This window comes from Mus musculus, chromosome 5 (genome assembly GCF_000001635.26).
Source record: "Mus musculus strain C57BL/6J chromosome 5, GRCm38.p6 C57BL/6J".
In the NCBI taxonomy this organism is placed as follows: domain Eukaryota; kingdom Metazoa; phylum Chordata; class Mammalia; order Rodentia; family Muridae; genus Mus; species Mus musculus.
The window spans coordinates 34487319-34515260 of NC_000071.6; the positions used below are offsets into that span (position 1 = coordinate 34487319).

General features: G+C 44.4%; 1 protein-coding gene across 1 annotated transcript; it reads right to left on the bottom strand.

Moving 5' to 3' along the window:
* Nucleotides 1-8777: 8777 nt before the first annotated feature.
* Nucleotides 8778-26661, bottom strand: Tnip2 (TNFAIP3 interacting protein 2). The gene is made up of 6 exons (NM_139064.2): nucleotides 26301-26661; nucleotides 16219-16509; nucleotides 13590-13679; nucleotides 12170-12418; nucleotides 11862-11981; nucleotides 8778-9632 (listed from the first exon to the last, which is right to left on the bottom strand). The coding sequence occupies exons 1-6, from the start codon at nucleotides 26577-26579 to the stop codon at nucleotides 9369-9371; spliced, it is 1293 nt and encodes a 430-aa protein (NP_620703.1). The 5' UTR covers nucleotides 26580-26661; the 3' UTR covers nucleotides 8778-9368.
* Between the last annotated feature and the right edge of the window lie 1281 nt (nucleotides 26662-27942).

A 27942-nucleotide genomic window follows, 5' to 3' on the forward strand; every position in this document is an offset into this window, starting at 1 on the left:
ATTCCCAGGGATACTGATGTTATTTCCTGGTTGCAGAAATGGCTAGAGAGGCCCAGCATTGGGCTTGCCTCCCACACACTGCCTTTCTGGGCCTCTACTTCTGGAGCCAAGCCACCTGCCAAGAGGAACCGAGAATCTCCAGCTGTAGCATCAGCAGGAACTGTTAACACTATAATGGCAAAGGGAAAGCCTGGGTGCCCCAACAGCAATACCATATTGGGGCCCAGAGCCACTGAGAACTCAGCCCCCAGCTCTTGAGTACTTAGGGTGTGTTCAGGCCAGTTCGTCGTCATATGGTGTTCACTGCCAGGAATGAGCTTTCTGTTCCCCTAGAAACCTCAAGTTGCTTTGGCTCTGTCATCAAGGGTGCATAACTTGCCGGTTTGAGGAACAACAACAACAACCTCAAAAAAAAACAAACAAAAAAAAAACCACAGAAGCCAGTGAAGCCTCTGGTCCCAGTTGATGGAGAGGGGAGAGTAGGTGGTGAGGGAGTTCTGAGAGCAGCCCTTTCCACGTCTGTAGAGGCTGCCAGGATATTTGCAGTTTAGCAGTGTTCATTCTGCTTCTAGGTGGGGAACCAAAGCCCAAAGTGATCATTGGCGGAGGGAGACTGAAGACTTCCTGCCAGAGCCTGTGGGCAGGCTCCAGGGAAGCTTCATGTTTGACTATTTCCATTACTCAATATGAGCCTGAAAGGAAGTAAGGGAACAGCTGGAAAGAAGCATTAACTGGAAATTTTTTTCACTGAACTTTATATACTGTCTTAGTTACTTTTCTAGTATTTGATAAGACACCATGACCAAGGCAAACTTATAGAAAAACTTGTTTAATTTGGGGCTCACAGTTTCAGAGGGTTAGAGTCTATGACTATCATGGCGGGGAGCATAGTAGTGATAGATAGGAGATGGCACTAGAGTTGAAAAGACACTAGGAATGGTGCTAGTCTTTTAAAACCTCAAAGCCCACCCCACCCCCCACCTCACCCCACCCTGTGATACCTATCCAAAAGGCCGTGCCTCCTAACCCTCCAGGGAGAGTTCCACCAGCTGGGGACCAAGTAAGTATTTAAACATGAACCTACTGGGGAGTTATTCCTCAAACCACTGAAGAGTCAAGCACCAAAACAAAGTGACCAGCAGGGATCACTTCTGATACCACTAAATCCATCCTCCTTTTTGTAACTAATGAGCAGGTGTGAGCAAGGCTTATATTTGGATAGCAAGTATCATCTGTACGTCATGGCTTGAGGTGCTGCACTCTGAATGCATCTCTGACTAGCAGGATTACTGTTGACTTGAGGTCTTTTAGTTTAAATAGAGTTTCCTGCTCTCTAAGGGATTCTCTGGCAAGCACATAACGGACCCCAAATCCACATAGCAACAAGTCCTCTGGTTCCTTCACAAAACAACAGCAAATTTTGTTTTCTAAAAGGTTTTATTTTGTTTTGTTTTGTTTTTTTCCAACGGGGGGGGGGGGGGACATTTACGTTAGTAGCAACAGCGACTCTATCAGCCTACAAGGGTTTTTATTGTTCTTTTGCTTGTTTTAAGATTGAATACATTCCTGTCCCCTGGGTTGAATAGCTCTTGGGTTGGCACCATGTTTTGACAACATGCCTGGAAGAATATTTGTGACAATGAGAAGCAGAAGTAGTCATGCATAAAATTTGTCTGTCTTAAACATGAAGCTTTGTAAGTTGTCCCCAGATGTTAACTGAAAATGCCTTAGTGTCAGTGCAGTCCCAGACTAGCATTATTCTGGATCCACCTCCATGATAAAAGTGGTATTAGTTCAGAGATGAATGAGAATTTTGGCCACTTGACTATGCATGCTCATATATACGCTGAACAGGGCCTCAAGAGGGGGCCAGCTTGCAGAGAATCCTGCCAAACAGTGTTTTCATATTGGCAGCACATGTTAGAAGACTAGGAAACCTGGTGAGCTCTTGGAGGGTATAGTTTCTGCATGAAGACAGTTTCCAGATCTTAGTACTGTACAAAGCCAACTTGGAATCCATGGCTGGGGGTGTGGGGAGAGCTACTGTGGCTGAGGTTCTAGAGACGAGACAAGCTAAGAGCCACCAAAGCCTTCGGCTGTCATGTTTCATGAGTCCAGGCACTGGGTCACCAGAAAACAGCAAGGCTTTCTCAGCATTTCTTGTAGGCTGAGTAGGAAGACACTACAATGAGATGTCTCATGTGTAATGGTGTATGGAAGACTGATGACAAGGACGCAGTAAACAAGTTCCCAGTCAAGCCACTAGGAGCAAGTCAGTGCAGTCAGGCAGGGGAGTTGTTGGCTTGTCAGGATTGTTTGTCCGGTGCCCATGTTTGGGTGCACAGCAAATCATCCCTTCACTTTGGCTACTTGACTAGTAAACACAGGTTGCTTTCTGGCACTGGCCATTGTTGTTTTGGTTTTGGTTTTTCAAGACAGAATTTCTCTATGTAGCCCTGGCTGTCCCGGAACTAGCTCTGTAAACCAGGCTGGCCTCCACCTTTCAGAGTTCTGCTGCCTCTGTTAGATTTAAAAGTATGCTTTGCTTTTAGAGACTAGTCAAGGCACCATGGCTATTACTGATGAAAATTTCAAGTGTGACCTGGTTGTTAAAGTATAAGAATTTTGCTTTTGTTTTTGCCTTTTGCCTCTACACTCGGGGTATCAATAAGTCCGCAAAAGAGCACCAGCCAACAGAAGGATAATACTGGCAGAATAAGTCTTGAAACCAAAAACACTTTAGAAGGATCAAACTAACCTTACTTCTTCCCCAAACACTTCTTTTCTTAATTAAAATTCAGTATTGGCACCTAGACAGATTTTCTAAGTCTATACTAAAAGCAAGAAACACGAAACTTTAGGAGAAATTTCAATCTAAAAAAATCCAAGAAGGGTTTACAGGCAAGAAGCTTAAGATGTCAGGCAAAGTGTCACACACCTTTAATCCCAGCGCTCTGGAGACAGAAACAGGTGGGTTTCTGTGAGTTCAAGACCAGTCTACATAGTAAATTCCAAGATAGCCAGGGCTTCATACAAAGAAGTGGGTCAAAGTGGATGGAAGAGTGAGGTATAAAATCTAAATGCATACATAATGACCAAAGGCATACAATCAAAGCATTGTGAAAAAAGAAAAGGATTAAAAATTAAATGTCAAATAATACTTCAAAAGAAAAACATATGAGACTGAAAACCTATATAGAACTGTCCACAAAAGAAATCAGTGAATTTATGGCATGTGGGCCAATGGTAGTGCACACCTTAAAACCCAGCACTCAAGAGGTAGATTCCAGGGCTATTAAAAAAAAAAAAAAAAGCCAAACCTGTCTCGAGGGGGGGAAAAAAGGATGCATGAGAGAAAATTGTAGTCAAAAAGGTTCACATATGTATGCATACATGTGCACTGGGAATAGAAGCCAAGACTTCATGCATACAAGCTAAGAACTAAATCAGAGCAACATCACCCAAAGATAATCCAAAGTTGATGGAAGTGGCTCAGTTCCACAGAACAGGTTTTCATTGGTTTTCTTTTTATATTATTTATTCATTCATTTATTTTTCAGACATTGTCTCCCTATGTAGTCCTTCCTGTCCTGGAACTTACTTTCTAGACCAGACTAGTCTTGAACTTGGATCCAGCTGCCTTTGCCTCCCAAGTGGGATTAAAAGTGTGTGCCACCACCACCTGGCATGTTGAGCTTTTTTAGTTCTTCATGTATTCTACACACTAATCCTGTTAGATGAATAACTGGCAAGGATTTTTTTCCAACTATGTAGGCCATCTACTTACTCACTTCAATTTCTTTGGTTTTCGCTCTATTTCCTGTGTGATCAGCCTTATTCTGAAAGTCCTTTCACATGTGCCCGTTAGTTGAAATATGTACTCTACTTTTTCCTCTAGAACTTTCAGGGTATCAGGTCTTATATTGAGGTTTTTGATCCACTTTGAATTGAGTTTTGTGCATTGTGAGAGAGAAGGATCTAATTTCAGTTTTCAGTTTTCCCGGCACCATTTTAAAGATGTTTTCTTTTCGCCAATGAATATTTCTGCTATCTTTGTAAAAGTTCAGGTTTACTGTAGTTGCATGGACTTATCTCTTGGTCCTCAATTCTGTCCCATTGATCTCTGTGTATGTGTCAGTATTGTGTTGTTTTTATTAATGTTGCTCTAGTATAATTGGCAGCCATGTGTGATGTTACCTTCTGCAGTGTTGTTTTTACTCAGGACTGTTTTGACTATCTGATTGATTGTGCCTCCTTGTATATTTCTGGACCTTTAAATAGGGTGGCCATTTTTCACAGTATTCTTCTGATCCTGAGTATGGGGGTCTTTTTCTACCTTTTAGTGTATTCCTTAATTTATTTCTTCCGTGTCTTAAAACTTTCATTATAGAGGTCTTTAATACCCTTGGTTAAGTTTATTCTTGGGTTCTGTGTGTCATTTGCTGAACATAATTATCAGCTCGAATTTTTTGGTAGATTTTTTAGGACCTCTTATGTATTGGATTGGTAGCATCTGAAAAAAGAGATACTGCCTTTCCTATTGGTATCCCTTCTCTTTTTGTATTAGTCTATCTTCAAGCATTGTATGGGATACAAGTGGAAAGAGTGGAAACCGTTGTCTTTTTCCTGATCTTAGTGAAAATACTTTGAGTTTTTCTCTAGTATGATGTTGGCTATAAGTATGTAGTCTTTATTATACTGAGGTATGCTCCCTCCATGTGTAGCCTTTCCATGACTCTGATCTTGAAGGGATATTGGTTATGTCAAAAGCCTTTTCTACAACTTCATGTGATTTCTAGGTTTTGGCCCATTTATATTATGAATTACATTTATTGGATTATGTCAAAATGGTCATGATAAATCTTTACTTTTTTGGGGTTTTTGTTTGTTTGTTTCGAGACAGAGTTTCTCTGTATAGCCCTGGCTGTCCTGGAACTCATTTTGTAGACCAGGCTGGCCTCGAACTCAGAAATCCGCCTGCCTCTGCCTCCCGAGTGCTGGGATTAAAGGCATGCGCCACCACGGCCCAACTTTAGGTTTCCTTCCTGATATTATTGACACATCATTTGGCAGTGTATTATTTAATTTCCATGAGTTTGAATACTTTCTATTGCTGTTGCTATCCAGCTTTATTTCATTTTGGTCAGATAAAATACAGGATGTTATTTCAATTTTCTTATACTTGTTGAGACTAGCTTTATGCTTAATATTTGATCAGTTTTGAGGAATGCTCTATAAATGTCTGTTACATCCATTGTATTTTTGATGCCCCTTAGCTCCAGTGTTTCTGTTTAGTTTTTGTCCAAATGACCTATCTACTGGTGAAAGTAAGGTACTGAAGTTACCCAATATCACTTACTCTGTGGCTTTACCTCTAATAGTGTTTTTTTTTTTAAGATTTATTTATTACTATATATAAGTACACTGTAGCTGTCTTCAGACACACCAGAAGAGGGCATCAGATCTCATTACAGATGGTTGTGAGCCACCATGTGGTTGCTGGGATTTGAACTCAGGACCTTCAGAAGAGCAGTCAGTGCTCTTACCCGCTGAGCCATCTCTCCAGCCCCCTCTAATAGTGTTTTAAGAAAGTATGTTTGACCATATTTGGTGCATATGAATGTATGTATGTATGTACAGGGTCTATGTAGCCCAGGCTGCCCTCCAACTCAGAGATCTGCTTGCTCCCGCCTCCTGATTACTAGGATTAGAGGGGTGCACCACTGTGATGGATTTTTCTATTGATGAGTATTGATGGGATGACCTTCCTTATCTTCTATTTTTGGTTTGAAGTCTTATTTTGTCAGCTACTAGAATAGCTAGACCTACTTGGTCTCCCAGTTCCATTTATATGGAATAATTTTCCCCACCCTTTTACATTAAAGTGGGATTTGTCTTTGGTGGTGAGATATATTGTTGAAGGCAGCAAAGAAGATGAATCCTGTCTTCTAATCCAGTCTGCTAATCCAATCATTTTATTGAAGAATTAAGACTAATATTCAGTTATTATTGACAGTATATCAATTTCTGTTGTTCTGCCGATTTTGTGTGAATATTTGTTCAGTCATATGATTTGTCATTTTTATATTTCTCTTGAGATCAAAGCATTCCTTCCAGGATCTTCTGCAAAGCTGCCTTAGTGGTCATAAATTTCTTTAGACTGTTAAGATTTATGTATGTGAGTACATTGTCACTGTCTTCCAAAAAGGGCATCAGATCCCATTACAGATGGTTGTGAGCCACCATGTGGTTGCTGGGAATCAAACTCAGAACCTCTGAAAGAGCAGTCAGCGCTCTTAACCATTGAGCCATCTAGCCTTCTTTAGACTATTTTTAACATGGAAAGTGTTTTATATCTCCATCAATTTTAATAGGCAGCTTTGCTAGATAACAATCTGGTTTTACAGTTGTGTTCTTTCAGACCTGTATTTCAGAATACGTTTTTTAGGCCCTTCTGGCTTTAAAATGTCTCTGAAATATTCATGTTATTCTGATGGGTCTTCCTTTATAAGTAACTTGACCCTTCTCTTTTGCAATTTTCAATACCTTTCTTTTGTCTGTATTTTTGTGTTTTAACTAAAACATGTTGTTAGGAGTTTATTTTCTCTTCCTACCTATTTGGTATTCTGTAGACTTCTTGTATCTGACTTGGTATCTCATTCTTTAGACTCAGAAAATTCTCTATTTTATTGAAGGTATTTTCTTTTTGGTTTTTCAAGACAAGGTTTCTCTGTATAGCCCTGGCTGTCTTGGAACTCACTCTGTAGACCAGGCTGGCCTCAAACTCAGAAATCTGCCTGCCTCTGCCTCCCGAGTGCTGGGATTAAAGGTGTGCACCACCATGCCCGGCTGAAGATATTTTTCTCTAAGACACCTCTCTGGGAGCCAGAGAGGTGGCTTAGACCCTTTGAGCGCTGGCTTCTTTCTCAGATGACCAGGGTTTGATCTCTAACATGCACACAGTAGCTCACAGCTATCTGAAATTCAAGTTGCAAGGGGTCCAATCCCCTATCTGGCTTCTATGAGCACTGAGCACACAATATGAAACACAGATAGACAGGCAAAACACCCACATACATAAATGGTTTTTTGTTTTTTGGTTTTTTTTTAAAGATTTGTTTATTATTATATCTAAGTACACTGTAGCTGTCTTCAGACACACCAGAAGAGGGCATCAGATCTCATTACGGATGGTTGTGAGCCACCATGTGGTTGCTGGGATTTGAACTTCGGACCTTCGGAAGAGCAGTCGGTGCTCTTAACCACTGAGCCATCTCTCCAGCCCCCATAAATGGTTTTTTAAGAAAAATTATTTTATGCTTTTAGTGTAGTATTCTTTTATGCTCATAGTTCAAAAATTGAGTGTTTTTAAGGTGTCCCAAAGCTTTCACATATTCTGTTTACTTCTTTAAAAAATTCCTCACTGACCTTAACTGTCTGATCCAACCCTTGCACTGTATCTTCCAGCCCTAGTTTCTCCATTTCCTATATGATCTATTCTGTTGGTGAAGATTTTCACCAAGCTTTTAATTTTGGCTTTTTGAATTTTTCACTTGTAGCATTATTTCAGTTTAGTTTTTCTTTAGCAGTTCCTTTTATTGAAGTCAATGTTCATTTCTTAGGATGACTTCATTATTTCATTAGCTCTTTGCTGTTGTTCTCTTGAGTGTATTCATGTAGTCTTTAAGTTGTTTGAACATACTTATATTCTTTTAAATTCTTTGTCTCAAAATTCTAACAAATCATTTCCACTAGGAGACAGTACTGTGAATTAGTAATCTTTAAGGAAGGCATATTATCTTGGTTTTTCCTGTTGGTTGTTTTTGTGCTGGGAATTGCCCATCTGGAATTAATATGTTGGTTACATTTTTCCTTCTTTTGTATTTTTTGTTGTTTTTTACATTCAAATTTCCTTTATTCTTTCAGTGGTGATATTTACAATGCTCAGGAGAAGAGTAGATTATAATAAAGTTGAAGTGTCATTTCCCTCTGTGGGACTGGTATTTAGGGCTAGAGGCTCTTTGTATTTGGATCAGGTATTGTCCTGTGTCCCCTGGTGTCTCTTGCTGTGAGTAATGGCCAGTGGGCCTTACCCCTGTTCCATCTGCTCCCTTCACTGAGTCTGCACCTTTCACTGAGGCTGGTATAAGATGTGGAACTTCCTGAGAACCTGTGGACCTAAACTGGAGTCAGATCTGGCCCCTCACCCTGAGTTTGAAGCTTCTGCTAAAGCTGCTGGAAGTCTCAAAGCACCAATAAGTTTTACCCTGGTTCATGACTCCTCTCAGTCTTTTACAGTTCCAACACTGTCTCAAAGTCCCAGGTCTCTTCCAAGACCCAATGTAATCTATGAACTCCTATAAACCAAAGAATAGGTTATATACTTCCAATATATAACAGTAAACATTCCCATTTCACAAAGGAGGAATGGGAAGATGGCAAGGAAATACCATTCTAAAGCAAAACCAATTCTGTGGCTATACAGCACCTGGAAATCTAGATGGCTCCTTGGCCATTCCCTACTCCTTTGCTACCTGCAGCATATGTAAGCACATTGTTGAACCAGCTCTACTCCATGCCTGGACACTAATCTGAGCTCTGCCATTGAATCCTGTGATCCTGATGAAGAGACTTAACTCCTTTGCTCTTCTTGACACCTGTGAATTGAGGCAAGACAGAAGGAATGTTTCTCCTTACCAGCTGGTCTCTCCTTAGTAACCAGAAAATTCCCATTGTTCCTGCACACATTCCAGCCCAGCTCTCAGAGCAACACAGTAGTAAAGCCATTTATTATAAAAATAAATGATTAGGAAATAAAGGTGCTTTCCCTTTTGGAAATACAAGTGTTTTGCAGGGTGATGGTACTGGATGCAGCTGTGTGGCTCTGCTGAGTTTGGGAAGGTTCTAGTGTATCATGTAACTGTAATGCAGCACAGACCAGTCAGGGAGTGTATCTCACTACTCAACAGGATGGAGCTACCACCCTGGAAAGAGGACACACTGCTCCCACAGCAACTTCCCCTTCCAGCAAGTGGCATAACTCTAGGTGCAAGCAGGCTTCAGAATATTCCCACAACTGATAGCTTGCAGCTTTGAATTGACAGCTCACTCCAAACTCTACGTGAGACAAAACTGATGTCCACTTGATGTCCCTGACCCCACCTCTTCCTCCTGCTCTGTCAATAGTTCCCTCTGACCAAGTCTCACCATGGTCAAATGAAAACAAGATGACCTTCCAGTGACCCTGCCCATTTGGGCCCTAGATCCCAGGAGAATGCAACACACTGAGTTGAAAACTGAGTCTGAGGACCCCTCCCAGTCCCTTAGAGCAGCTATGGTGGTCATGGGTCACACGGGCAATGTCTGGCTCATTGGCAGCACTCAGACAGGTGCCTGAGGAATGCCTCGCCTTGCTCATCACTGAAGCACCGCAGGCAATGAGGGCACTGAAGGTCACCCTGACCTCTCTGGGCTGTGCACACATGCCCACCCTCTGCAGAAGGTTCCATCTGTTGGGACCTAGACTCAGGCCTCCAGCCGCCAGGGGTCACATGCTCCAGTGCATCCATCTCTAAGTACTTGGCAGTTTTGTTCCCCGTATGAATCCGACAGGGTCCTGGCTCCCGGGAGTCCTGCAGAGAAGGCAAAGGTTAGTTTACATGGGCTGTGCTAGAGGTCAACAAAGTCTGGCCCTACAGACATAGCTCAGAATAGACCTTAAATACCATTGCCTTGCTTCTTTCTGTATCAAAATGCCTCACTTCCATCAAACATCAGCTCTCATTCCGCATACCACAAGAGTTTCTACAAAGAGTGTGGAACTAACCTATAGAATCAAAGTATTTTATTTGGCTCTCTGGAGTTTCTAAAGGCTTAAATTGGAAGACCTCATTCCTCAAATCCTAATGCTGCTTGCTGTCTAGATGAAAGTGCTGAGTGAACTGAAGAAGTCCTATAGGTACTTGGTCATATCATGAAAGAACACAAGTGGGAGGCCTGAGTGGAGCCCTCACCCTTAGGATATTCAGTCAAGGAAGTGATCCTGATACCCACTAACACCAGAGTGAGAGAAACAAAACCAGGGGTGGTGTGGGCAGCTGGGCATTAACCAGGGAACAGGCCAACTAAGTCCCACTGTACCTCAATGCGATTCGAGGTGCTAGACAGCCTCTGAGACCTACAGTGGCAGCCATGAGTGCACTCTTGGCACAGTCTGGCACATGCACACTAAACAAATGCCACAAAGCACTTTGGGCAGTGGTGCCCATTGCTACATGCATAGGAGTATGGGAGCCTTACTCTAGCACCTGCTCTTGGTGCTATTACTTCACATCTGAATTTAAATTTTTCTCAGCAGCACAATGTCTTACCACTCCCACTTCACCACTGTCATATGGTTGTCCTCCTTGGGTCGAGCAAAGATGGGTGCTTGAGAGACTACTATTAATGCAAAGGCCCTGGTCCCCACCAGAAATCTAGCTTTGGGGCTGATCAGGAATCCCTCAGAGGACCTAGCTTGGCAGGCCTAGCACAGGTAAGATCACTCCTCTGGCACATCATTAAAAGACTGCCTGAGAGGTCATATTTGACTGTACCATTAGTGACCTTGCAATCTAAAGCTCAGAAGCCAGAAAAAAACAACCCCCCCCCAAAAAAAAAACCAAAAACCTACAGGCAAGGCCAAAAGCCCAGCAAACCCACAGACATGTTAGGATAGCTCCATTCCTGCCCATGTTGCATGCTAGAAAATTCTTTCCTATGTCTATAGTGCTGGGGCTTTAGGGGAATAGCCTCCTCTATGGCCATACCACCCTGAGCAAGCCTGATCTAAAACAAGATGGGGAAACATGCACACTCTGTTATATGATGTCAAAGGGACTGCTGGAGCTAAGCAAAGACTCTGGGAAAGGTCCTGTTACTGCTAAAGCCCTCTGGCACCACTGCCTTGTCCTATAGACTTAGGGAGGGCTATCAGTTTCTACCAAAATCCTCCATTCATTAGAACTGATGCTTGTGTCCAGCCCCTGATATGAACTAAGCTTAAGGTTGATGAGCAAAGGTATCTACCAGGATGCCCCTGTGCCCCTGGTGCAGATGAAGGGAAGCAGAAGCTGATAAGGTCCAGCAGAATGTCAGAAGAAAACAGAAGAGTATGGCCGGCCTTCACATATCTCTGGTTCTTCTCCCATCTTAATTGGGAAAGACTATTTCAAAACCAATTCTGCCTGCTCAGCCTAACTGATTTTCAGAGATACCTCTATTATCCCAGCTGTTAGGGCAGGAAGTTCTCTGAGGGTTTATCACAGGACAGAAGATGTATGGATACTAAGTGGCTAAAATAACAAATCTTTCCTAGGAATTTGTGGAGCAGGAGTCTCTCCCGGTAGGAGGAGAGGTGAAAGGCATGTATGTCCAGCTTTCCATGCCTCAAGAGACTTCCACTGACCACATACACCAGCACTAAAAACAGAGGAGGCAACGGGCCCACTGGCCATCCTAGAGGACCTCATTTAGTGTTCAGGGCCTGTGTCCTACCTCTGCAAAATAGTAACTAGGGTCTCTACCTCACAAGGCCAGACACTGACAGAACTGTCAGTAAAGCACTGAGGCCTGGGATATGCTCTTGTGAGCAGGCAGTCAGGAAAGGCCCCGACGACAGCTAGCTTTTACCAACACAGGCCACCATGCTGACCTCCACAGTTAAATACGGTACCACAGAGAGGTTCTCTATGGCCACACTCTAGGCCGAGAGCTGGGAATGGCACATCACCAACAGTATTGTCAGCCAGTACATCTTTGTTCAAAATTCACAATAAAAGAAGAAAACCCATCTAAAGGGAGAAAGTCTCTTGTACTCTCACCTGTCTCTGGGACACTTGGTACATCAAGGACATGATCTTTTCCTCCAGCTCTTGAATCCTACTGTGCGCTCGTTCCCGATCTGCCCTTTCTGATTTGAAGTCATCCTTGTAAGCAAGAATCTGAGAAAAGACGGAATATTCATGGCTATTCAAGGAAGGAGAAAATCCTTCCCTGCCTTCTCCCACTACTCTGTGACTGTACCCCACCCAGTTCCACCAGACATTTAGCCGAGGCTGTCCCAAGACCCTGCCGGTGGTGTGTAAACTGGCAAACATCCCTGTCCGTGCTGCTCAGAGCCTGAGGACACCTGCTGTTCTAGCATCTGCACTCGCTCCAGCGCAGTGTCCCGGGACATCCTCATGGCTGTCAGCTCCTGGTTTGCTTCCGCACAGTCACTTATTTTCTCCTCCAACTGTCTGTTAAGTCGGGAAATCTCCTTCTTCATCAGCTCAGGCTCCAGAGGGACCTGCCGCCTCTTTAGCTGGGCATGCAACCCCTTCACATATTCGTCCCTACTTGCATCATAACGCTGCCACTTAGCATTGAGGTCTTCTACCTGAAAAGACAGAACCAAAAGAGACTTTTGCTCAAGCCAACACAGATCTGTGGTTATCAGCAATAATTTACCAGGTAAGGTTTTCCTAAGGAAAACCTGCCTTCCTTTCCCTTTCTTTTGTATAGAGAGAGTTCTAAGCCTGCCAGGGAACCTGATCTATTATAGGGACATCCATGTGAATGGTCTTTTGTTCTTGTTCTGGTTTGGTTTGGTTTGGTTGGGTTGGGTTTTTCCAGATAAGATTTCCCCATGTAGCACTGGCTGTCCTGGAACTCTCTGTAGACCAGGCTGGCCTCGTATTCACAGGATCCACCTGCCTCTGCCTCCCAAGTGCTGGGACTAAAGGTGTGTACCACTACCACTCGGCCATAATAATAATCTAACAGAGGTAAACTCTGTTACTTTCCTGCCTTAAAAACTGCTTCCCTGAGGGGGGAAACCCAAAACTACTTCTGGAAGCAGTGGCTCAGCTAGTCAAGTACTTGCTGAGCCAGCACACAGACCTGACTCCAGATTGCCAGCACCCGTGTAAAAGTTGGCTATGACACATGTCACACACTTCCATTACCATGTCAGTGCTGGCCATGGGGAGGCAGTCAGATTCCTGGAGCTCACTGGCAGGCCTGCCTAGTCAAATCTATATGCTCCAGCAAGAGATTTTGTTGCAAAATAAAGTGAAGTACAATTGTCTAATGTCACTTTTTAGCCTCCACATGCAAGTACAAACATATACAGATACAACACACACACCCAAAACTACTTCCTGATGGCAATTCTTTTTTTTTTTTTTTCTGGTTTTAGAGCTTTATTGTAGGAAGGTAGGGAGAAAGAAGGTAGAAAGAGGGAGGCTGTCCATGGCCGCATGGGGGGTGGGGGAGGGAGCGAGAGGAGGGCTAGAGATGAGAGTAAGGAAGGTAAGAGCTTAAAGAAAGTCCCTGATGGTAATTCTTGTACTTCTTTTATTGACTAATTAATTCTAGGAGGACAGAGAGTTCCTGATTTTACTATATCCTCTGTGACAGAATGGTCAGGTCTCTGGAGACTGTGAATCAAGTTAAAGCAGCCAGGGGGGCAGAAGTCACCTCTAGACACCAGCTTTAAAAAAAAAAAAGCCTCCATTTACCATTTGTCAGGGTTAATGTTCCTCTTCAATGAGATGTTAGATACTCACATGAGTCACCTTCTGTTTTAACAGTCGATTTTCTTCCTGTAACTTCTTAATAACACTCTGGCCAGAAGCATCGCTGCTTGTTTGCTCTAGCTACATAAGGAAGAGACAAAGGGAAGCCATGCCACTGTGTGAGTATAACATACAGAAATAGAGAGGAAGCTGGAGCCAGAGGCTGAGGTCACAGACCGTCACTGCAGCTGCACTGTAGGAGGTGATGACTGTTCACTTAGTGAAGAAGCAAAACAGATATCAAAAAACAAACAAATAAACTTTGCAGATCCAGCTCCTACCCTACCCACTGCCAGCTGAGGCCAGGACACAGCCTTGGCGGAGGGTCTCGAGGTTTATCACTCTTGATACTGTCCTTGTTCCTTCTTACCTACCAACATGAGCTGTCTGTATTTTAAATCTGGACTAAACATTCAATTGTCATCAAGTCTACAGGGATAAGTACATGAGCTGTAGTAAAACCTTCACAGCACCAGAACTTATTTATCATCACAGGCAATAGGGAAGACAGCAACATAGTGTTACTCTAGCAGACACATACCCAGCATCCAGGAGGCTTTTTCAGGTCCTTGGTGTAGGCCTGGCCACAGATCCATCTTACCTCCTGCAGAGTCACCAAGACAGAAATCCTGCCTATAGACAAGAGAACTTTCTGGATGAGGCAACCTAACTTGTGCTTCACACAGGGTCAGAACCAGGGCATTCAATCCCAGAAGCCACACCCCAAACTAACCCCTAATAGCAGTTGGCTGACCCAAAGGGAAAGCAGCATAAACTTTTCTGGAGTATACTCGATATCTCAGAAATCCCAGACATTCAACACTACAGAGGGACTGGTAACGCACAGACACTGGTTTTAAGAAATCCCCTTGAATGACAGGAAGTACATGTCCTAACCCAGACTGCTGAGAAGCCCCAGATGAATCAGCCAAGTCCAAGGCTGAGAAATGATACTGACATGACATGCCTCTGCGCCATAAGCCAGCACCCACCCAGTAGCCTTCTGAGGCTACTTTGAGATCTTCAAGGGGAAGGTTACAGTGATACAAACTTGGACAGGAGCACCTCCTATATAGAAACACTTACAACTGTGTTCCTTCTAAGGTGATCTCTTTGTGAAATCTGAGATGGATGGTTGTTGATCGAGTTTCTCTATACTTTGGGCAAGCTGCTGATACCTGTGTATCCCTTTCCTCAGAACACACACACATTTTCATGAACACTGCTCCTGTCTTAGAGAACTGCCTAGAAAGGACATGATTTAGAGGCCCAGGGGTGGGGCTGGGGAGAGGTGTACATAAGATGCAGACTCAGCCTGGTACTGCTATGGTTTGAATCAGAGATGTCCCACAGGCTTATGGTTTGAAAGCCTGACCCCAAACAGTTGGTGCTATTTGTACAGGTTATAGAAACTTTAGGAGGTATAGCATAGCAGTCAGAAATAAGTCACTAAGGGCAGGCCTTTGAAGTTGATACCTGGCCCCTAGTCCCACTGTCTCATTGTCTCTCTCTGTCTGTCTCTGTCTCCCTGGCCTCTTTCCTGTCTGCATGATGTGAGGACTCTCTGTCACAGGTTCCCATTGCCATGACTTTGGCAATGCCATCCCCACCATGATAGCCTGGAACCCTTCCTGAAGTTGTTCTCTTGGTAGTCATAGTAATGCAAAAGCTACAAATACACCCACTGGTAACTGAGGCGAGATGTGCCATATGTGCCTGTTTCCCTGTCAGCTCCACACAGATCAGCACCACCTTTCTGCAGGAAATAAGGTACCATGCCCAGTGCCTGGCCTATCCTGAGTCCTGATCCCACCAGTCATGTGCTCTTCCTGACCAGGAGCCCTCTGGTTTGTGAGATGCATCTCTCACCATAACTACCTTATGGATGCTCAATGCTGAAGCCTTACTCATACTCCTCTTCACCAAACTCACACAGATCCACCACCCAAACTATCCTGGCCTGGAGCCACAGAGGGCTCCTCCTGGGTCCCTACGGCAACCTGTCCCCAGATGGCCTCTGGCCCTTCTGTCGCCATCTGCTGTCCACCTCCCACAGTGACTACATAGGGTTCATAGTTTTGAGGCGTGAAGATGTTCTGTTATCGGGTGATAATGAAGAAGCCTCGAGGGTGGCTCTATGGCAGTCTAGCTTACGGCAGGCCATGTTGCTGGCAGCAGAAGTTCTGGCTCTTCATGAGACTTGTGGCCAGATCAGCTCTTACCACCCAGATGTATCTCTAGCAGGGTTAGATCTGGAGTCTGCATATGTGGCATGTGGAGGCATCTGACCTCCTCTGCAGTGTCACCTACATCTGCCTCAGTGACAACACCTCCTGGGGGCATCCCCCTATTCCAAGCTCTTCCTTCCTCTCCTCAGGGCAGAGAAAACCCAAGTGCCTTCTCCTGCCCATCATGCAGGATCAGCTACAGGCAATACTAGGAGTGGGGGAGGCAGGCTACAGGTCACATGTTCCACCAGATCTCTCCTGCTAAGCAAACTTATTCTCCTCCCTGAGCAAAGAGTAGGTTCTGTGGGACCCGCAGACCTCAGCAACTACTCAGGAACAACAATGACTCTTGTCACAGCAGAGTCTTCACTTGATCAAGTTACACGGCCTACCTCAGCAGGGCTTTTCTCCCCAGCGTCTCCCTGTGCACACTGTCGTTCATCCAGACATTTGGCCAGATGTTGGCACATGTGGGCAGTGGCTGCCAATGTCCTGCGCAGTTGGTGGGTCTCATCAGCCAAGGAGCGGCACAGAACATCACTGGCGGCCCTGGCTTTCTCCTTCTCTGCCACACTTCGCCGAAGCAAGACTACCTCCTTCTCTTGCTCATGCTGAGGCTGGCTCATCAGCTGTTGCATCTCCCTCTCTTTTTCCTCTAGACGCTCCGTAAGTCTTTCAACTTCCTATAAAAAAAAAGAATTTCAAAGTTTCAATGTGTGTGGTAACGCATGCCTATAATCCCAGCAGTGGGAAGGCTGAGACAGGTGGGTCAAGAATTTGAAGCCAGCCAGGGAGACCCTATCTAAAAATGTAAAGGGAGACAGGCAGGTTCAATAGTTATGAAAATTAAAGCACAGATTGAAGGGCTGAAGCAATGTCAAAAGCAAAAGTTCAGACCCAGGCATGACAGGACACACCTGGAATCCTGGCACTAGGATGGGATGTGGAGGCAGGAGTACAGGAAGTTCAAGAAATGCTCACCTAACTATATAGCAACTTCAAGGCCCTTCTGGGCTCCATGAGGAAAAAATGTGATACAAGCATAAGAAATTCTGGCAAGGATAACATATCATTATATAATACACACTCTGAAGGCAGGCTTTAGAGATAATAGAGTTAACGTTGGAGTTTTTCATCTTCCAGCCTGGTCTACACAAAACAAGTTCTAACCAACTAGGACATCCTATCTCAAAAGAAAATTAATTAGTGGGGGACAGAAACAGGCAGACATCTGAGTTCAAAGCCATGCCAGCCTGGTGTACAGTGTGACTTCAAGGTCAGCCAGGGCTACAATGAGAAACCATGTCTCAACTAAAACCAAAAAAAAAAAAAAAAAAAAAAAAAAAAGAACTACCCCCAATCTAACCACTGATGGCCATCCAAGAAGGAATTTTAGAGAGATGTGCTTAGAAGAGAAAGCTATGTGAAGACTGAGAACACTAAGGACCTGAAGCCACTACCAAAAGCTGGAAGAGGTGAAAAGGGACAGCTGACACCTTGATCTGGTGCTTCTAACCTCTAGGATGATGAACAATTAAATCTTTGTTGCTTCAAGTTCCCCATGTGTGGTACTTTGTTTAGAAGACTAATATAGCCTGAAATCCTAATTACTATTTAAAAAAAACTGCATGTGGTGGCCCATGCCTATAATCCTAGCACTTGGGAAGCTGAGGCAGGAGAACTGCCAAGAGTTTCAGTCAGCTTTCTCTACATAATGAGTTCCAGACCAGCCTAAAACAATTATATTATTTTGATTTTTTTTTTTTTTTTGACACAAGAAATCTCTCTACAGCTCATGCTCAAACTCATGGCAGTCTTCCTGCCTCGGGCTCCCAATGTGCTGTGACCAGGGGTCCTTAAGTGGCAATTTTGTTTTACTTTGTTTTGTTTAAGACTTTTTCTGAAGAATCAGATGGTGGTGGTGGCCCACACCTTTGATCCCACACTCGGGAGGCAGAGGCAGGTGGATCTCTTGACTTTGAGGTCAGCCTGGTCTAAAAACTGAGTTCCAAGACAGCCAAGGCTACATAGAGAAACCCTGTCTGGGGACGGGGGTTGGGGGAGACTTTTTCTGGGTTTGGAGAGATGGCTCAGTGGTTAAGTGCACTGAATGATCTTCCAGAAGACTCTAGTTCAATTCCTAGCATCCACATGGCCACTCGACATGGTCTGTAACTCCAATTCCAGGGCGTCTGATATCCTCCTCTTGCCTCTATAGAAAACAGATATGCACGTGGTGCCCAGACATTCATGCAGACACTATATATACATATATATATATATAATTTTTAAAAAATGAATAAATAAATAAAACTTCCTCTAGGTTGCCAGATGGGCTTGACTCATTGAGCTCAAGCTTAGCCTCCCGAGTGCTAGGAGTAGTGCACTTCCCATCAGCCTGGTCAAAATGACTGCTTGGAACGACCTGGTCTTAAATTTGCGCTTTCCTATTTTCAAAGAATCCTCAAGCATAAACAGTATATGATGAGATGAAAGAGCCTCAACCAATCCACTCTGCAAATGAAGAAACAGATTCACAAAAGCCAGGGATAGACAGCCTCTATCTTTTATCCTTAGACCTTGTCACCATGATAAATGAGATCCCCATCACACTGTAAAGACAAACTTCGATTATTTCTCTCTTTGTAATTTTATTATTGTACATGCATGTGTGTATGATGTGTGTGGTGTAAATCAGAGGACAACTTTCAGGAGTTGATTCTTTCCTTTCACCCTGGGTTCTGGACATCAACAGGCTTGTACGGAAAGCACTTTCTGCTCACTGAGCCATCTCACCAGCCCCTGGATTGTCATAAAACCATGCACTGTTTGGTGTTTTTTCTTTGTGAATTATTTTGAGATAGTCTTTCACTCTAGGCCAGCGGTTCTCAGCCTTCCCTATGCTGTGACCCTTTACTACAGCTCCTCATGTGGTGACCCCAACCATAAAATTATTTTGTTGTTGTTGTTATTTCATAATTGTAGTTTTGCTACTGTCATGAATTGAAATGTAAGTATTTTTAGAGACAGAGGGTGGCCAAAGGGGCCATGATGTACCGGTTGAGGACCACTGCTCTATAAAGTGTGGCAAACCAGGAAGAGAAAAATTGGAAGGAAAGGACTGCAGATGCCAGAATTAGGCAGGACCTATGAGGCCAGTCTCCAGGATAACAGGATGCAGTTGAATAGCCACAGGCAACATGGTGAATGGCACCATTAACCCAGAAAACCTTATCTGGAAGAAGTTTGCAAAATCATCCATCCAGGCCTCAAGTTGCAGATGAGGTAGAGTCTCAACTCCCACCCACTCCAGGATACCAGGAAGACAAGTTTATGGCCTCATTCTGATGTACTGGCTACTGTATGTCAAAAATAACTTCTCAATTACTCCACATACCCAGTCTCTGTGAGAACCACCAGTCTTTTCTGGTCTAGGGTCCCTGTTTCTAGAGATGGCAGCTATGGCCATCAATGAAAGCAAGCTAACCAACCATTTGATTTCTACTGTAGTTGGGTTTTGTTTCTTTGACAGGATCTTACTCTGTAGACCAGCCTGGCATAGAACTCACAGAAATCCACTTCTCTGCCTTTCTAGTGCTACTGCTGTTGTTTTAAACCTGCCTTGTTATTTCAGTAAACAAAGGGTCCTGTGGGCAGTGGCTGAGGTGATAAACCTTTCTGTTCTTCTCCAATCAGTGACTGAAATACATTACACCCCTCACAAAACTGACCAATGCGTAAGCAAAAAGACACTAACTTTCATGAGCTACTAAATCATTAAAATGCTCCTGAAGAATTAAAAATGACAGGGGCTAGAGAGATGGCTCCTCAGTTAAGAGTGCATCCTGCTCATACAGAAGAATGGAATTTGGTCCCCAGCATCCACATCCTGTGCCTCACAACCACATCTAACTCCAGCTCCAATGGGTTCCAATGGTGAAATTCAGGACTTTACCAGCACTGACATTCACATCACACATAGGCAAACACATATCTTAATAGTAATAACGTATCAGGCTGGAGAGATGGCTCTGTGGTTAGGAGCACTTGCTGCTCTTGCAGAGGATCTAGGTTCAGTTTCCAGGCCTCATATCAGATAGCTCACAACCACCTGTAAGTCCAGTGCTAGAGAATCTGATGACCTCTGCTGGGCTCCATGGGTACCAAGCAAGCATATGGTATACATACATTCAAGCAGACTCACACATAAACAAAATAAAGTAAATCTTTTAAAGAAAAAGATATAATATTTACTTACACATTCCTGGTAATGTACACTCACTTGGCCAACTCGGGAGCCTCAAAATGCCATTACCAGGTGTGGGCCCTTGTCTTGTACCACCCGAAACATCCTCTGCTTCTCCTGACTCTCTTCAAATCGCCTTCAACACATAGTTCATTTCTAGTTTAATGTCCTCTATCAGTTTTGTATCCACAAAAAGTCATTAATATCTTGCTCCTTTGTGTGTGTGTGTGTGTGTGTGTTTGAGATTGTCTTGGTATATAGCTCAGGCTGGTCTCAAATTCAGTTCTCTCTGCCTCAGCATACCAAGTGTTATGGTTAAATGTGTGTGCCACCACACTAGCTCAGAACCATTCATATTCTTAGCTGTTACAGAACTTGAAACAACTTCATAGTTGCTTATGATAAAAAAAAAAACATCCCATTGGCACATTTGAACCATTCAAGTTGCAGATTTTACACATGGATTATGTTCAAAGACACATCTGGAGTCTTCAAAAAGTTTTCTGTCATATCATGGAAAGGGGGTCTGGGAAAAATAAGTCTTGAGATTCCTTTTCCATTGTGTCTGAACTGCTACACAGTTTACACAGCTGTATGCTTTCCTTTGATGTTAGCATTTTATGAAGAGACCTTTGCAGTAACTCCCCTTGAAGAGTTTATTCTGGGGTCTGGTGAGATGGCTCAGTGGCTAAGAGCACTGGCTGCTCTTCCAGAGGGCATGAGTTCAGTTCCCATCAACCACATGGTGACTTATAACCATCTATAGGGGGATCTGATGCCCTCTTCAGACAGGCAGATATATATAAAGAGTTTATTCTGATTTTGACCTCCACTGGATTTTTTTTTAAGTTTGTATTTATTTTCACTTTTTTTTTTAAGACAAAATCTGACTATGTAGTTCAGGCTAACTTCAAAATTGTAATCCTCCTGCCTCAGCCTCCTGAATGGCTGGGACTAAAGGCACACTGTGCACTGCCCCACTTTTCCACTGGGTTTCTTCTGGCAAAACCCAAGGCAACTATTACAGGAACTGTATGGTTTGTGATGTGCTTAATTCTGTGCAGCTCTGAACACCTATAGTCTCTTGTCCTTGTCATTCGCTTATGAGATTTTCCCCCACTGTCTTTGTTTCTGGAAAATATAAAGCATACCCCTCGGGAAATTTAAATTTGTATACAATCTTGTTTAATCGGTTGCCTATACAATATGTTTCATTACATATGGAAATAATTATGTTAACCATTTCTTTATGAAAGATGAGTGTAACTAATTTGTTCTGCATTGCTATTTCTTCTTTTCTTTACTTTTTTGTTTGTTTGTTTGTTTGGTTTGGTTTTGGAGACAGGGTTTCTCTGTGTAGCAGTTCTGGATGTCCTGGACTTACCTTGCATTTATTTTAACTTAGTTCATTTAGGCTTAGGGTTAGGGTGGTCTTGAACTTACAGAGATCTGACTACCTCTATGTCCTGAGAGTACATGCCACCACATTTAGCTACTATTTTCTTAAAGAATTGTGTTTATTTATTAATTCATTTATGAATGAGAGAATAGTGTGTGTGTGTGTGTGTGTGTGTGTGTGTGTGTGTGTGTGTACACGAAGCCATGTGGAGGTCAGCTTGCATCATCAGGCTGGATGGCAGCTGCCTGCCTTCATGTGTTAGATCATCTTGCAAACTCTATTTATTTTATTTCTTTTAAAACCCTATTTTAAAAAATAAATCTTTTAGATTTTATTTATTTTGGCTTTTTGAAACAGGGTCTCACTATGTAGCTCTGGCTAGAACTCACTCTGTAGACCAGACTGGCCATAAACTCACAGAGATCTGCCTGCCTCAGCCTCCTAGTGGTGGGATTAAAGGCATGTGCCACTATGCATGCCTGGTGCCAACTTCTCATTGTAGGTGTCTGTATGTTAGTATGCGCTTGTTTGTGCAGGTTACTACAGAGGCCAGAAGAGGTTGCTGGATCCCTTGGGGCTGGAGTCACAGACACTTGTGAGCCCCTTGATGCTGTAAACCAATCTTGGGTCCGCTACAAGGGCAGTATGCACGGTTTGTTTGTTTGTTTGGTTGGTTGGTTGGCTGGCTGGTTGGTTGGTTGGTTGGTTTGGGGTTTTTTTAAAGACAGGGTTTCTCTGGGCAACCCTAGCTGTCTTCAGACTCCGAGATCTGTCTGCCTCTGTCTCCCAAATGCTGGGATTAGAAGTGTATACCATCATACCATGAGAGCCATCTTTCTAGCCCCACAGTGTTTGCTTTCAAGATTAAAGCCAGTTGCAGTTCTTTTCCTTTTGTTACAGATGAAAAACAAAGGATTTAAAACATAACAATGTTGCATTCACTAATAGAATTTAATGACAATAAGAGGTAAGAAAAAGATAATAATTTTTTTTAAAAGTCATCCTGTATTTGCATTGAGCTGACAAGTACATAATCCCTTTGACATTTGCTAAAACTGTGCTTACCTGAATCTGTCACCATGGAATGCAGTACATGGTTACTGCAGTGGTTTAAATGAGAACGCCCTCCATGGGCTCATATATTTGAATCTTTAGTTCCCCATTGGTGGAACTGTTTGTAAAGGAATGGGAGGTGTGTTGTTGGAAAAGGTGTGCCAATTACTGGGGGTGGGGGAGCACCAAGTCCCATCTCTTCCTTATACTGCTTACATTAGCCTTATCCTGTGCATAACTCTGCAAACCATATAACCAAGGAAGCTACATCATAGAAAAAAGGCACGGGGGCTGGAGAGGTGGCTCAGCAGTTAAGAACAGCGACTGTTCTTCCGGAGGTCCTGAGTTCAATTCCCAGCAAACACATGGTGGCCCACAACCATCTAATGGGATCTCACGCCCTTTTCTGGTGTGTCTGAAGACAGCTATAGTGCTGTCTTTTATTTATACATAAAATAAATCGATAAATCTTTTATTAAAAAAGCAATACTGAAATTAAAATAAACAGGGTAATTTTGACACATATTTCTAGTGCTAATAATAGTTAGCCAATTTGTTTTGGCAGACTGAGGAGCCACACAATAGTTTTGTAATATTTAGTCACCATACAGTTAACAAAAATCCCTAAACAAAATTGCAAATAATTCTTAAAATCCCAGAACAAAATCTGTATGCCAGGGGCCATAGACTGCTTCTGTCTGGAGCCTCTAGAGAGCTATAAATAAGTCCCAGTTGCCGGGTACAGATACATCTGCACTGAACACCAATGGCTAGCAGACTGCAGATGAAGTTCTGTTCTGGTTATGGGGATCTCCTTTACCATAACTACCCCCCACTGATAGTCTGGTGACAAATTGTGAGGTGCCTTCAGAACCACACTCTGTACTCACTATGGCACCTGATGTTACAACACTAAATTAGTGGCACAGACCAGGCGGCCTCTGCTTTCCCTTCTGTTCTGATATTTTACAACCCTCCTTCCAGAAAGAGGGAGACTTGGAGTGGGGAGACTCCTATTGCTCTTGGTACTTTAAATGATACAGATAGAAAACCATGACAACAGAAGTGTGAACCCAGCAATGCCAAGGATCTGTGTCTTTGCAAAGGAAACGCAGGTAGAGGCATGTAAAAAGCATGTGAGATTATTTTATTCCTTCCTTTATTTTTCAGATATTCTGAAGTTTACCATCAGAAAAAAAAATGCTTTCTTTTTTCCCCCTCTAGAATTTTGTTATGGCTAGGTCTGGTAGCAAAAGCCTGTAATACCATCTACCTGAAAGACTGAGGCAGGGAGAATCCAAATTCAATGCCTGCCTGAGATTCACAGTGAGTTCAACATCCATTTGGGTAACTTAGTGAGACCAGATCTCAAAGTAAAAAGCAAAAAGAGAACTGGAGGGGCTGGAGAGATGGCTCAGCAGTTTAGAGCACTGAATGCTCTTCTGAAGGTCCTGAGTTCAAATCCCAGCAACCACATGGTGGCTCACAACCATCTGTAATGAGATCTGACGCCCTCTTCTGGTGTGCCTGAAGACAGCTACAGTGTACTTACATATAATAAATAAATAAATCTTAAAAAGGAAGAAGAAGCCGGGCGTGGTGGTGCACGCCTTTAATCCCAGCACTCGGGAGGCAGAGGCAGGCAGATTTCTGAGTTCGAGGCCAGCCTGGTCTACAAAGTGAGTTCCAGGACAGCCAGGGCTATACAGAGAAACCCTGTATCAAAAACAAACAAACAAACAAACAAACAAAAAGAAGAAAAAGAAGAGGAAGAGGGGGAAGAGGAGGAGGAAGAAGGAGGAGGAGGAGGAGGAGGAGGAGGAGGAGGAGGAGGAAGAGGAGGAGGAGGAGGAGGAGGAGGAGGAGGAGGAGGAGGAGGAGGAAGAGAACCGGAGATGCATGTAGCTCAATGGTGGAGCACCTGCCTAGGCTCTAGCTTCAATCCCCAGTACAAAAAGGGTGGAGATGGGAAGGAAAAAAAGAAAGGAAAAAAAAAGAAAGAAAGAAATCTAGCTGCAGTGGTTATCTTGAAAACAAGCATTATCTTTTATCAGGTAATCTCCTCTCTTATTTTCTTTCCTGGGAAAATCAAGACAGCTATGGACCAAATGGAATAAAATGCCAGCATCCCTCCAAATGCCGGACAAGGTTGTCAGGTTTAGAAATAATTGCTCCAGTAAAGTATTATTACTCATTTCAGTTTTGTGTGCTTATGATATCTCACAGGAACCAAATGATACCAAATGACAAGGAGAGCCAAATAAGAATTCACATATTATCAGACTGGCACCTGTCACTTCTTCCCACATAATACTAAAATGCCACCAACCAAAACCATGGGTCTTCTTTCTCAGAGCACCATCCTTAGGAGCCCTATGCATCTCTCAGGCCCCTGGCACCCTCCTCAAGATTCAGAACCCCACATTCCACAGAAGACCTCCCTAACACAGAACCCAAGAACCAAGACCTATACTGCCTCCTCATACCCAACACACACACACTGGAACCTGAACACAGTCCTCAAAGGGCAATGCCTGTCAGGATATCCTTGAGACCCTTTTGGCCCCATGCTTCGCTCATGTCCTTTAGAGCCTCTAGTGTCTGTCCCACAGAACCCTGAACACCACCCCTCCTCAGAATTCCATCTTAGTCAAGCCTGGTGCCCCCACTGTTGTTGCTTGAATGAGAATGCCCCCACAGGTTCATATATTTGCATTTTTTCATCATCAGATAGTAGCACAATTTGAGAAGGAATAGGACATGTGGCCTTGTTGGAGGAACTGTGTCACTAGGGATGGGCTTTGAGGTTTCAAAAGCCCGCACCAGGCCTAGTGGACGTCTCTCTGCCAGTGGATCAGGATGTAGCTCTCAGCTACTTCTCCAGCACCAAGCTTGCCTGCAAGCTACCATACTCCCCACCATGATGATAATGGACTGACCCTCTGAAACTGTAAGCCAGCCCTCAATTAAATACTTTCTTTTATAAGAGTTGCCTTAGTCATGGTATCTCTTTAACGCAAATAAGGCAGTGATTAAAACAGCTACACACCCCTTTGGGACTAATATAATAATATTACTAATAATATGAGTACATATTGGAGAAGCTTACTACCAACAGAACCACGTGTTCGAGGCTACCTCAGAACATTATGCCCCACAAGATCCCTGCACTCCAGGATCCCTCACATTCCGCAGAACCCTGTCCCCCACAAAACTTCATGAGTAAGTTTCCCACAGCAGTACCCCTCAAAGTCGAGAGACCCAGGGGGTCTGTCCCAAATTAACCTCTATTACAAGTCCCTCAGAAGTGCTCATAACCTCAGCAGGACGTCAGGACTTGGTACTCCTCAAACAGTCACACCCCTACCACCCTGTTGCTCACCAGAACCCCGAGCCCCAGAGACTCCTGCTCACCTCTGGCATATCCCCTGAGCCTACGAATGAATCCCGAACTGCTCAATACCCTGAACTACCCAGACTCTTACCTTCAGACCCTAATCCAACAGGATTACCTGCGCCTCTGATCCCCACGCCCTTCAGACCCTGAAACCTCAGGACCCACTAGTCTCAGGATCTCGTATCCCTCATAACCCAGCTCCTTTCAAACCCCAGCGCACCCCTAAACCACTATGCTCAGACCTCGAGCTCTTCAGACCCGCACCTCGAGCTTCATATCCTCGCGACCCTCAAGACCTCGCGCATCTCTGGACTCCACGTCACTCGCTCCAACAAGTTCCCCAGGCCGCCTTGCGCAGCAGCTCCCGCCCGCCCCGCACCTGCCGCAGCTGGGTCTCCGAAGCGCCTTCCTCCTGTCGTCGCAGCTGCTCACGGAAGCGCTCCACCTGATCCAGAAGTGCGTCCACGAGTGACGGCGCCGTGTGCCCTTCCAGAGCCGCGAGGCGGGTGCGGAGGCTCGCGATGAGGGCGTCACGCGCGGCCAGCTGATCCTTCAGGCGCTGTAGTTGCTGGCCGGCCTCGTGGTACAGGCCACAGAGCGCTGCGGCCGCACGCGGGGCCCCGTCCTGTCTACCAGACCTTGGGTCCCCAGACGACATGGCTGTAGGCCTTCCGTGGGGACTTGGGCGTCTCCAACTTCTCCACACAGGGGGAGCGAAAACCAGCCTTCCCGGAACGTTTCCCGCCCCGCCCACTCCCAGAGCCTAATCCGCCCCCGCCCACAGCTGGCTCCGCCTCGTCCATGGCCCGGAGTCTGACTCCGCCCCGCCTACAGCTGGCTCCGCCTCTCCCACTGCCGGGAGTCTGACTCCGTCCCCTCCCACAGCTGGTCCCTCCTACTCTATGATCTCACTTTCTCTTGACACACCAGCTCCATTCTAGGTGCTGTCTGCTCTATTCCCTGCGTCTGAGGAATTTTCCTGGAGTCAGACCCCATCTGCGACCAGGGTTTGGGGTTAGGTATCCTCTGGTACAGCAGCTGAAGAAAAGCAAATAAATCAAAGGACTTCAAACATGGGACGTAGAGTGTGGTCAGGTTTCATTGGCTGGGCTCCTTCCTCTTCCGGGACTTGACATGCGTTTCTTCATAGAGGGACACTGACCCAGAAAGGTGTTCCCATCCAGAGTACATGATGGAGCCCAGAGCCAGCCACCAAACCCCAGCATGCCCCTAAATTCGCGTTAGGATGGCCTTAGCGCTAGAAGCTGTTCTAGCAGAAGACAAGAGGGTGCCCACCCTTTCCTTCCCACAGTTTCCATATGAACACTGTTTTTCCACTGGGAAGTCTCTCCTCCGTGAGAATCTTTCAATGGCTCATTGCTAAGATCTCATGGAGGTCCCCTCCCTATGTGAGGATGTGTGTCTCCTTTTCTGCTCAGTCTTCTACTCTCAATACCCTGTCTGCTCACAGGCAAGCTCTGGTTGAGCCTGCAGGAACACACTCACTTGCAAGTATAAAACTATAAGCAAAGCCAGACCTCGCCAAGAATGTATGGGATGGATACTGGGAGTCACAGACCTGGCTCACTTATGTTCAGTTCCTTCTTAGCCCTTCCAGCCCAAAACTTCTGCTCAGAAAAGATGGGTCACAGTTGCTTCCTTCCCTACCTGGTAGGGGTGTTGTGGAACTAGAGAATGAGTGCGTATTTCTTTTCTATTAGTGTGACAAAATGCCAGGACCAAGGCAGCGTATAGAAGAAGCATTACTTGGGATAAAGGGTCAGATGTTTAAAGCTGATAGCTCACATCTTGATTACAAATCAGGAAGCAGAGGGCAAGCTGAAACCTCAGAATCTCTCTGCCCATAATGGCACAGCTCTTCCAACAGGCCATACTTTGAAATCCTTTCTAACCTTACATGAGTCACCAACTGGGGACCAAGTATCCAAACATGAGTCTATGGGAGCTGTTCTCATCCAAACTTCCATGATTAAATGATTGTCCAGCACAGTCATTGCTAT